At 42.5% G+C, this 12,690-nt stretch overlaps 1 protein-coding gene across 5 annotated transcripts in view; it reads right to left on the minus strand.

Annotated features, from left to right (window-relative positions):
• Positions 1-12,690, minus strand: part of LOC113162830 (plakophilin-4-like) — a 34,988-nt gene that overhangs the window by 2,751 nt on the left and 19,547 nt on the right. For all 5 annotated transcript variants that reach the window (XM_026361055.1, XM_026361054.1, XM_026361053.1 and 2 more), the window contains exons 8-17: positions 9,266-9,436; positions 8,220-8,421; positions 7,420-7,552; positions 5,964-6,177; positions 3,125-3,308; positions 1,783-1,900; positions 1,351-1,545; positions 1,029-1,202; positions 802-952; positions 94-286 (exon numbers count right to left, since the gene is read on the minus strand). In XM_026361055.1, the coding sequence (XP_026216840.1) occupies positions 94-286; positions 802-952; positions 1,029-1,202; positions 1,351-1,545; positions 1,783-1,900; positions 3,125-3,308; positions 5,964-6,177; positions 7,420-7,552; positions 8,220-8,421; positions 9,266-9,436 (1,735 nt within the window). The remainder of the gene's footprint in view (positions 1-93; positions 287-801; positions 953-1,028; positions 1,203-1,350; positions 1,546-1,782; positions 1,901-3,124; positions 3,309-5,963; positions 6,178-7,419; positions 7,553-8,219; positions 8,422-9,265; positions 9,437-12,690) is intronic.

The following is a 12,690-nucleotide window of genomic DNA, read 5'->3' on the forward strand; positions in this document are numbered from 1 at the left end:
CTGTTGATGAATGAATGAATGTAAAAGCATGTTTTGGAGGGACTCTTCTTCATCAACCCTCATATTTATAACCCCAGTCTGCCCTTTTCGTACCCTTTCCCTCGCCCTTTGCTGATGTCCACCAGCTTCTCGATGCCTCCACTGTCGGCTAAAGCTTTGGCGTTCTCCATGTTGCGGCTGGTGACCTCGTGCAGAGTGCAGCAGACCGATGCCACCGTGTCGTCTGACAGCACTGTTGGACTGCCGCCAGGCAGCCGGTTCACCAGATCCCGCATGGCGTACTTTCCTGCGGGGGGAGACACGTTACTTACTGGGTTGCGTTTCTTTTACTATGTGATATCCACATTTTACTAACCCCACCAGTAGGTGGATGGCTTAGCTGAAGGAAATATATGATCCTTTAGCTGCTAAATGTAGGTGAGCAGGTGGGATTTTTTTTTTTTTTACATTTTTTTACATTTTTAGTCATTTAGCAGGGATACAGCGGTTTACATCACTGAAAAACTCCCTGTTAATCTCTGCGAAGCTGAAGAGAGCTGCAGATTTAGGTGATAATGCTCGGTAAGTTCATCCCTATTAGCAGCTGCTTTCACTTTGTCACATTGTTTTCACCTTTTAATTATGTTGTTGATTGAAGCCAGTGATCACCTCACAACTGTCAACACACCTAACGTCCACAAGGTGGGGATGTGTTCACACCGTTCAAGTTCAGTCTGATTAGAATGAATGGACTCTTTTGTTTTGCTAATATAAAAAGCTATAGTTTGTTGTGTGTCTAGTTTTACTTGTGTATGTTCAGACCTATCAGCTCTTTGTTGCGGCTGTCCAGCGCCATGTTGCGGAGGGCGGTGGCGACAGAGCACACAACCCGGTCATTGTCCATCCTCAGCAGCTCCACCAGGATCGGCAGCCCTTTCTCCTTACGCACTGCAGCTCGGATATAGGCCGAGAACTAGACACACACACAGCTTTATTACATAAAATTCCAATTACAGCCTGTCCAGTGTCATTAAAAAGAGGAGTCCCACCTTCCAGTTTCCAGCAGACAGGTTTTGCAGAGACCCAGCTGCACCCTCCAGCGTGGCGGGGTTGGAGCTTTCAGCCAGCAGGTTGAGGTACGGCTTCACCACCATTGGGTGCCACAGCAGCTCTGCTCCTCTTAGAGGTTGGGAGAAACCTGGGATTGGGCCGATGCCGTCCCACTGTAAGAAACACATCAGTCGACAAGCAGAACACATCAGGTATTTTATTTATGCAGGTAAAAGCATTAAGAAAACACCTTTGTAGGAAGTCATGGTATACAAAGTCTCTGTAGGCTCATAGTGCCTCTCGGGTAACCCCACCCTCTACCTTGTCGTCGGGCCAGCCGCCCCTCTTCCTGCCGCGCCTCCTCTTGCCCCAGCAGAGGTAGTCCAGCTCCTTGACCGGGGAGGAGAAGCCGAGCAGTGTGTCCAGCTCCTGGTTGCCGAGAAGACGTGAGGAAGGCATCTCCACCTCCAGCCGGTACGAGAGGTTCCTCAGGGTGCAGACGCTGTTCTCCACGATCTAAGATGAGAGAGAGCAGCAGGAAAGTCTCATTATCCTCTCCGACCAGCCCAATAAAACTCTGCAACTATAACAAGTGAAGGAAGTTTATGTAGTAGGAGAAAATTAAAAGCTTGAATATGCTATGATGAATGTCTTTGCTTTTTCTGTTAAGGGTGAAGATTTCAGTTCAGACTGCTTTAGTTAAAGTTAAGGTAAAGTCACAACATAAACGTGTGTGTCTGTGTTTTGCAGCACCTTGCTGTCGTAGTCGGACGTGTTGACACAGGCTTTGAGGACGTGAAGCAGAGAGTCGATGAGACCTTCACAGCAACGCAGCTGACTCCTCGCCTCCTCCCCTGCTGAGCTCAGGTTCCTCACACACACAAACACACAGAGCCACGTTAATTCAAACTTGAGGTGCAGTGTGTGGATTCCCCCACAGGGTGGCTTAAAACCTGCCCGGATACAGTAAAGGAGGGAGCTGATCCTCCAATAGGAACCTTCAGCTGCTTCTAATGGAGAGCTGACATGAGAAGACTGCACAACGGCACAGAACTCCCACAATGCACTTCTATATCATCAATCTACGTCCTCAGTCAGTGTGAGTGCAGAGAAACGCTGGCGTCAGAGTACAGAGATGCACCTTCCCTGCAGCTTAAAGCAGACGGATCACGTTTAACAAACCCTCTGGAATTAATTTGATTTAAAGAGTTGAAATTGAATTTGATTTGCAGAAAACAGTTCTTTTCAGGTTCAGACCTACTTCAGGATACACACCTGGGCTGAGTCCTGATTGGCTCCTGATGCTAAAGAACGATGGCACCTATCCACTCATTTAACTGGGGAGTCTCCACTCAGCAGGTGTAATTTGATTTGGAGCCGTTTGTGGACAAACAAGTCCGATTTGCCAAAGCACAGTCATCAAATATTCTCGACAGATGCTTTTGTTTTTTTATACAGTTATATAAAGGTTTCAGGTGTTTCTTCACCTACAAATCCAAAAATCCATAGATCAATAAATCTACACAGTACTAACAACACATTTAAACTGACTTCAAGACTCAGAGGCATCATTTTGCTGGTATTTGCCTCTTTAGGCCAGTGTGGTCAATTGCATACTTAAGACTTGATGCCTGCATAAAATCTCCATTAGGGAGGCGCTTGCTGATGGATTATACAGTTGTGATTATGTGCTGTGGTTTTATAGAATCATTAAGATGAAAAGCAGTCAGAAACACAGCAACACAGAGCAATAAATCCAAAAGTCATCCCCGCATTTCAAAACCGAGAATCAATTTAATGAGCTAACGGCACTTCTGGAAACCCAACAGGCTTTAGGAGACGAGGTGCTTTGTTCAATGCATTTTCATTAAGAAAGGAGAACGGATTGATGCGGTTTTGGGACAGTTCTGACTGTGAGGAGGTGATTAATTTGATTAAACATTCATCAAAGATTATTATTCACTCTGATAAATAACCATAATAATAGCAGCTTTGATCACTGCAGAACTGTTCTTCAAAGCTGTGGATCCCGTTTAAAAACCTCTTCTGAGAGCTCACCAGGGTTCTCGTGGGGTGCGTTTGATTCGTTGCTCACCTCAAACAGCCGGTGGTGTTGCGGAGCAGGAGGGACGACTGGAACTTGACTTTGTGTTCGTCCCGGTGCGAGGTGCTGCTCCAGCCCGAGTGGGGAATGATGACGGTGTTGGTCAGCGTGGACAGAGCATCACGGATGATGGTCATCTTCACGGCGTCACACGAGGACAGGTTCCACAGGACACCTGTGGGCGCAGGGAGCCAATCAGGATCAAGTTCCTCACTGCATTTACAGGTTTCACTTGTTAAAGGAACTGTTGGATAATCTTTGCTTTCTGGCAGAGAATATAACACCCTCATATCTGTTAACTATGAATCTGAAGCTAGCAGCTGTTAGCTTAGCATAAAAGATCAAAACAGGGGAAAACATCTGGTCTAAAGATTCAAAGGTAACAAAATCTGCCTGGTGGCGTCTCTGAAGTCGATATTAACGTCTTATATCCTGTTAGTTATTCTGGATAAAAACGGACACGTTCAAACAACAGTAGGAAGATTTCAAATCCTCTATAACGTGTTAATCTGGTGTTAAACTGTGAAGGACTGTTCTCTGTCCCAAACTTTAAGACTGCTGCTTCAAAGCCAGTCACTTAAAACAAATAACACTGAAACCTATTTTATATCCTGAACTATAAAAATGTGTTATGATTAATTTAGTTTTCCTACTGCATGTTTATTGTGTATTTGCTCGGGAACGATCAGTGTACAGAAGTATCTCAGTTAACCAGTGACAAAATCCAGAAGTTACCATAAAGCCATGAAACTTTGACTAAATGAGGACATGTGACATAAATAAATGCAGTATTTTGTTTGTAGATGTTCAGCACATGAACAAATGTCGTCAGTTCAAACATGTTTCGAGGCATTTTTAAATCCTGTGTGTTTATTTATATACATTTTAACTTTGAAGGTGATGAACAAACAATAGGTCTCCTGTCTTGTAAAATACTAATTCCTAAATCATCTAGTTCCTCTGCGTCCTGTTACAGGGACAAGGTCGAGGCTGAACACGAACTAATCGTGTTTCTGATGATTAGAAAATCTCTCATCCTCAGAGCGGCTCATCTTTGAAAAACAGTTATTTGCTTTATTCGACTTTCTCTCTCGTTTTACACCTTTTATTCTGTTTTAGAAATGAGCTGAGTTAATGAATTTAGCTTCGTTTCTAATGTTATAAACAACAAAACCCACACATTAAAAAATTAGAGTAAAACTAACTCCAAACATACAAACTCTGATGAAAACTATACATCTTCATAACGACTTCCTACACTTATTCTGAGCGTGGGTGTGAATTAAACAACTTCGTTAGAGCCTCTCTCCTCAATGCAAGCTGCAATATTCAAATGCACCGTATGTAAAAATACATTTGTGTCATCACTTCAAATCACACAGTGTTAGTCTGAAAGGTAGGAGGCATAATTATGGGACATTTACAGTGAGGTGGGAAAGACATGTTGCCGTGCCACAAAGGAAACTGTTCTGAGTTTCTAACGTGCTCTGCACTTGTCTGTTAATCCATTATTTTATAAAACTAATTGTTTTTGTATTTGCAGGTATATTTTGCACTTTAGAAGAAGCTGCTTGTCCTGCAGCCGCCACAGCTGCTGTTCAGCCACAAAAAGACAGAAATGTAAATTCTGACCTGATCAGTAAAAATAGAAACGTTCCCAGTTTTAAACAGAATGAGGACTCTCTCAGGTGTTTTGGGAATCGGAGCCATGTAGCAGCTTCATATCTCCTGGTACTAGACAGCATGTGTGGTGTGGCTGCAGAGCTGTCGGCGGCATCCTGTTTCCAAAGCACATTATCTGAGCATCTGTCCCGAGGACTGTGCCGAGATCTGTTCTGTCAACACGGCACGCTGAGTGTTTAAGCCGCCGCCGCCGCTCTCACCTCCCACAGAACAGCCGATACACAGATTAATACACAGCCAGCCAGTCAGCCAGTCAGACAGACCGGTGCTCAGCCAGCAAGCCGGACGGCTATCCAGGCAGCCAATGAACCTCGCTAGCAGCCGAACGCCCACACACATCACAGTGGGTTCTTTTAATGTGTCACATTTTACATTTAGGAGCTCTGTTTCTCAATGTGGATGCTGCTGCTGTCACCTGAGTTTATTCTCACAGGAATAAAAAGACTATCACCCAAAACTAAACACATCTAAACCATCTGACCTGCTCGGCTTCTTGTTGCTGCTCAAGACGAGGATGTCTGACTCTGACTGGTTTGATTTTTGGTAAGATGTGGTGTGTGGCTTGGCCATCACACTGTTTAAAGCCTTTCTGTTACTTTCTAATGAACTATCTCAAGAGAAAATACTTGATGGTCTGTGTGAGATTTGATGTATTATACTGTAAAATGTGTGATTAAATTTAACAACTTCAAACAGCTGTGCGGCCTTGGCAAAGTTACTTCTAGAAACAGAGGAATTTTCACCATTTTGGCATTTTGAAATGTATTTACCAGGCTTCTGTAGACAATTAAAGGCACCTTGTGTATTCCTGTGATCACTAAAAGAATTATAGAGCGATAATGTCACACGTTTAGTTTTGTTTGACAAATTGGTTTCACAATATTTAACACTGGTGGCAGAAGTGCACCAACATATGTAGTGACGCACTGACAAAGGCAGTTAAATCTACATTATTTAATGTTTTTCACATTTGTAGAAATATCTTCATGTGGAGAAATGACATCATTGAACTGTGGTGAGGAAATTTCAGGAGAATTTCAACACTTTCTGCTCGATGTTTCCGTTTTACAGCTTCTTATTTATTGTTATTTCGTCTGCAGAGTTCACTATACTGTTCTGCAGGCCTTCACTAAACCTGAGCACGTACCAGTGACCAGCTCGCGGACTTCATTGTCGGTCGTTTTCCTGAGGAGGCGAAGCAGGGCGGGAACGCCGCCGCAATTCCTCAGCGCCACCTTGTTGTTGTCAGTGGCCTTGCCATACACCAGGTTCCTCAGGGCCCCACAGGCGCTCTTCTGCACCTCGGCCACCTTGTGATCCAGCAGGTCCACTAGGTGCTGGATCCCTCCCAGGTGACACACCTGCAGAGCGGAGCAACAACCAATCACAGAGGCGAGTGAATTAAAGAGGAACTGGAGCTGAACACAGTTATGTCCATACAATAACTGCAGTTTTTAACACCAACCCTCAAATTACTGATCCATTTATTGTTAAATATCCTTTGTCCTTTTAAATAAGCTGCTACTGGCTCAAGACAAAAAGCTGCATAATCTCTACTGAGCTTTTCCTGCTCCAATTTCTGATCACAGAAAAGAAATGTAATAATAAAAAAGAAATGAAAGATGCCTTTTTCCGTGCAGTCTGAGCCAGTTTTGGATTTATTCCTTTCAAATTTCAAAGGATCACTGTCACTGCCATGAATTATATTTTGATTCTTATGCTTTAAATTCACAGTCGGTCACCTACAGAGCAAAGTCATCGGTGTCAGTGTTTTAAAAAAAAAAAAAAGAAATCAAATTATTCTGAGCATTTGTTCATTCGTCTTGTGGTTTGTTTAGGGTGGTCATAGATAACAGAATCTGTTGAACTGAGGCCTGCACGGCGTCACTGTTACATGTTCAAAACTTTCTTGTGTCATCTCGAAATATATCCAATCTCAGGAGAGCAACAGAGGCTTCCTGTGTGTCTCTGATTCTGTCTTCAAACCGTCACAGGAAACATTTGTTTCTGGCTAAATGAGCAGGCGTGTGTCCAGGCCGCTCCAAAGGCTAATTAAAAGCTCATCACCAAATAAACCAAACGGCACTAAAATGGCTCTAGCATGAAGCTGCACCATTGTGTCGGAGTTATTTACTGCACGGGAAGCAGAGCAAAGAGTGAGCGTGCTGCGTTTCAGTGTGTCGGAGCGCCGGCACATTTGGCACCAACGTTACTTAAAGTTTTGTTGGAGCAGATGGCGGCTTGGCTCAGAGCTTGGCAGCCAGGATCTCCAAAATAAAGTTAAATTTCAAATCCTGTAAGCTGAGAATACACTCAAACACAGTGCACACATACAACAGGAGGCTGTGTAAAAGAGAACGACCGCGTTCAGCCTCAATTAATCAATCAGTGAAATGATTCTGACCAAATCAAAGTCTCTCTTTGCCATTTGGGAGCATGTTATTGATACAGCCCACCTGGCTGCACCAACTGTAGTGTATTATTGTGTGTATCGCAGACTTTAACAGGCAGCACAGTCCTCCGCCTGAGGAGTGAGTCACGGCTGTCACCTTCATCCTGTTATTTCCACTCCAACAGCTTCCCAGCACGTCCTATCACCTTACCTCCACCTTGACCCTGTTGTCTCCGTAGCACAGGTGCTGCAGGTAGGCGGCGGCGTTGGCCTGGACGGAGGGGAAGTGATGCTGCAGCATGTGGATGACCTCTGGAAGCTCAGGGTCACGCCAAGCAAACTCCCTGAAAGGAAACAAAGAGAAAACTTTATTTTCAAGTCGAACTCTCAGGTTTCAGAGACTCATCTGAAATCATAGAAATATAAATCTGTATCTACAGTATCTCACCTCCCTCATTTATTAGTGCTATATTCCAGATTTAGTCTGTTCTTTAATGTCATTTTTACTCTGCTACTGAAGCACCTGTTAATTTTAACACATCATTAATGCTAAAGGTTATTAGTATGTGCCAGCATCACTTGTAGAACTGGATGCTGATGCATCTTGTTTTTTCACATGCCGACCCACAGTTGTAATATATCATATTAGAGGATAAATCCTAGTGATTTCTCTTTTGTGATACCTCCTATAAAGTCACCATGAGGTTCAAACATTGTGTTCTGCTAAAATATCTTCAATGTGTTCAATGATTTTTCTTAAAAACTTGTCAAACATGCTGAAATTAGCATTTAGCTAAAAGCAAAATGAATAATGGCTATGCATATTGTGTTGGTAATATGGTATTAATATGGCCACACATTCTTGTGGACAGATCCTGTTTCGATGTGACAACACCTTTGTGCACAGAACCAGCTCCATACAGCTCGTTTAGTGTGAAGGAACTTGGTTTGCCTGATCTAAAACACATGCAGCAGCACTGGGATGAACTGGATCAGTGTGTGTGTCAGTACCTGGGGTCCTTATGGATGCTCTCGATGGACGGGGTGCGTGTAACAACTCGGTCTACCAGTCCCGAGTGCCGGTGGGAGAAGACGGGCTCGCCAGAGACCCTGTAGGAGTCGACATACAGACCTGCAGAGTTCAGCCCATAGCTGCTTCTTTGGTACGGCAGCGTGCCGCAATGGCTTGTGGTCCGAGGAAGGGTCTCCATACCTAAAGAAGTCAAATAATACAGCATGATTCTGCAAATATTTAATCCTGGCTCTGTTCACTGGGGATCAAGAATGTGTTCATACAGTTCAAAAAGCAGCATCAAGACTGGGAGCAGTTTATTTCAATCTCCAAGATCAAAACACATCCAAGGTCACATAAAAGGGAAAGTGATATGTTACATAAGGGTTTAAACAGGCAGTTTAAAAGCAGCAAGCTGTCTCACCAGCCAAACCTGTTTAAATCTTGACTAAACAAACCTAAAACGTCTCTTTAGATGCTCCACTATCAAACTCCGCAGAGCTTTCAGCTTTAAATCATTCTGCAAAAGCTTCAATTAAGAAGCAGCGAAGTACATGAAAGGTTTTAGCCTAATTAAGATCTGACCTCAGGGAGCGATAATAACAACAGTTCCTGTGCCTGTAAACCATGATTTCCACCACAGATTTTAGACAAATAATCTTCTGAGCTGATGTGAAACGAAGCCTGGCTTCTCAATCATGGGCCCGGGGCCCCTGAGGGGGACGCTGCTGTGACAAATTGGGTTGTTTGAGTAATTTTTCCGTGCTGACACTAAAACAGCTAAGTGAGGAAATGTGCAGTGAGATTTAAAATGTTGTGGAAGATTGATGTTAGTATTTCAGTCTTCTCCACAATCCCTCACACACAAATCAGATTTTCTATATTTATTTAAATTCAGTTTGCACCAAGAGATCAAACGTTCAAACTAAATTAAATGTTAAGGAGTAAATGCCAACACGAGACCACACCACGTACTCCAATATAACATGTTTTCATGTTAAATGACGCTACATGCTACCAGCTAACATTAACGACGGTGCACTACCTGTGCTTGTCCTGTACAGGGAGCCCTGGGGGTCGTGAGTGGGGCTGTGAAACAGGGGGCTGTGGAAGGAGCGTTCATCGAAAACTGGCGTCATGTGGCAGTCTGGGGACAGCGCCGCCCTCAGCTCTGGATCTATCTGCCCCACGTGGCCGGCGTATGAACTGTGGAGCCCTGCAGGGACGAAAGTACGTACATAAATATTTACACTGCACTTCACAATAAACTGGACACAAAGGGAAACATTTCATTACAGCAAAAATTAAAAACGTCATTAAACTAGAAAAAGTATTTGTATTATTAGGCTGCACACATTTAAATGTGTTCTTGCAGAAAGAACAGTGTTCTTTCTTTTTGTGGCTACATGAGAGAAAACGCTTGAAAAACAAATGAATGTTCACAGAAATGTACTGTAAGCACCAAACATGCATAAGGTAACAATCAACTGAACAGTGAGTTAATTAAAATGCCTATCACAATGACAGGAAGGAAACATTTATCAAGGTAGAAGGTGGAGAAACCAACATTTGTATTTTTCTGCAGAAACAGAAAAACGACTCAATGCAACTGAAGATTGTACCAAACACTTTAATTCACTTCCAGCTGTTGTTGAGCTCATAAAATGTGACGGACTGTGGTCATTCAACATGTGCTGCAGGCGTCGTCATCAGCAAGTCAAACAAGCAGAGCAGAGAGTTTTCCATCCACCAATCTCCAAGCAGATCAGTTCAAAGGGTGCTCCAATTATAAAGAGGCTTTAGGGCACGAGAGGGGCAGCCTCTGTGGATCGGCTCAACGGCACAGGCTGCTGATGAAGAAGCTGTTTGCTTCTGCTGTTTTCTTTTATTGATTTACATAAATTTCTTAGTGACTAAGAAGGAAACTCGGGTCTCTTATCACAAAGAACATTCCTTTAGAGGAAAATCTGGACCTTTGTCTTTCACAAGAGCTCTTCAGCACGAAACCAAAACTGTGCCCTTCATGTTAGAGGATGCTAAAGCTACCAAATGTTTGAAATGTACCAGGATCAGATAGAGATGAAACGAGAGGAGGTTTATTTCTCACTGTGTCAGACGCTCTCTTAAAGATCGACAACTGATCATGTAAAAAAAAGAAAAAGAAAAGATTCTTCAAGCATTTCTATGATTATTATTATTATCCATTCATTTTAAACAGTTATTTTCATTTATCCATTAACACTAAAAATGATTTAGCAGTAGATGAGATAGTTATAATTCAGTGTGACATCTTTAATATAACATGTAAGATGAACTCTCAGCAGTTCAATAACAGTTCCATAGGGGCCCTTTTGCACTGTTTATATTAATAATTATTTGATTTATTCTCGCTGCGTTGATCACCCCTTCTCCATAGCTTTATCCTTTAGAGGCTATAAACTAAAGCACATCATATGTAATTCTGTAGTGTTTTGTAGCTATATAGCTTATGGTGTGGCCATTTTATCATCATGAAACAATTAAAGAAACACTTTAAAGTAACATAGGGGGTCCATATTAACATATATAATTAGTATGTTTTCTTTTTTTTACCTAATAGCTTTACTTAATGTCATCGTAAGAGGGGGATTATTTATTTTTATATTACAAATTCAGTATTGTAAGACAACATCTTGCCTGTGAATTGTTATTTCTCAAAGCTTGATTTTGACATTTCTCTCAGCAGAGCGTCCACAACCAACACAAAAGTCTGCTGTTCTCTACTATTTGAACAACACGCATCATCTATCTGTATATATCTATATGTGGCTACCTACTGTGTACTGTACCCTAGATTTCTCTGCTAGTTTTCTACCTAGGTTCTGTGTGTTCTCAAATACAGCACATACTCACTGTTCAGACAATTCACTCAATATATCAATACATTATACAGAAAAGGCTAAACTTCACTTCCATTTTTTTCAAATGACACACAAATCATCTCCCAGCTTACATTCATTTCTGGCTGCCCATCAGGTTTCACTACCTAAGCATTGAGTGCTGCTGATCAGTAATAGCCTAATCTTGTATATCCATCTATTGCTTATCTCCCTCATGTAATCTGGGATTATGTTGGATCTGCAGGATAACTGGGAAAAACGACTTAGGCAACATATTAGGCCACTTAGCAGCACTGCAGGACGAAAATCATTCAGCTGGAGAATAGGAGACATTTTATTTAGTTCACTGACTCTGCCTCCTACACACACATATGCATCCACATTACCAATCCTTTCACCATCCTGTTTTCACACGTGCACAAACACATGAAAAGCACAACACAAAAGGTGAATAATTGCAGGAGCATATCACTGACATCCACACAAACACTCCTACTGCGCACACACACACACTTTGTGGATGCACGTCATGCGAAAATGGACTAAATTAAAACAGACGCGCTCTGATCACAGCATAATAAAGGCTTCCAGTGCCGTCAGCTGATAATGACATGCTGATGCTCCACGAGGCTTTGTGATAGAAACACTCTATATGGGTCAGCTGGAGCGGCTTAGTAAAGTGACACAGGGCAGGACGGTGGAATAAATCTGTGTCGCTGCAGCATCAGCAGCACTTCGACGACAGTAAATCCTCCACCAGCTACACAGCAGTGTGTAGGCAGAAAGTTGTAGATGGTAGAGGAGTCTTTTATATTTCTGAGGGAAGGTCACTTATTTTAACGTCACCAATGGTTTCATGACAATTATATTACATCCATTTAAAAGCTTCTTTATGGTTTGAAATTTGCTCCTAAGAGCCGTCAAAAGCGTCTCTATCAGGCTCGCAGCAGTACAGAGATGATCTCTACTCAAGTTTCTCAGACAGCCTCAGCTGTCTTAACCAATCAGGGAAGCACACAGTCATTATAAAATCATTATAACATTGCCTGACTACAAGTCAGGCAATGTTACTAGCTGCTTGAGACAAAGGTTTCCTGCCCTCAATATCCTGCATGAAGCCTTTCTAGAGGAAACGCTGCTCACGCTGTTGAGCTCATGCACTTAACAACAGGCAACTGGGATCCACTGTGCTGTCTGCAAAAAGAAACTGCACTGTGATCTTTTCTCCATATTGTTTTCCTTCAAAAGTGCTGAAGAATATCAACCGCCAACAAGATAAAAATTAAGTCAGACTTCAAAACATTTACCTGGTACAAGTGAAATCCTCCCCCTTTTATTACATCCTTTTTTCCACACTAGCATGCATCAAATGAATTTTATCAAACCCAGCAGCATTATCTGCCAGTGCTGCAAGATAATTCGACTAAAAACTCCATGAAATGAGCTCCCTAAGCCAGAGTACGAGATAACATCACCTGCCGAGCTTGCAGTTTTCCTTGAAGTTATTTTGTTCAACATGCAGCTCTATTTAATGATTCTCGCTGCTTCACAGAGATACAGGAAGCTCTGCAGAGTTCCTGCTCGGTGTAAG

The sequence above is a fragment of the Anabas testudineus genome, chromosome 2 (assembly GCF_900324465.2).
Source record: "Anabas testudineus chromosome 2, fAnaTes1.2, whole genome shotgun sequence".
Lineage (NCBI taxonomy): Eukaryota > Metazoa > Chordata > Actinopteri > Anabantiformes > Anabantidae > Anabas > Anabas testudineus.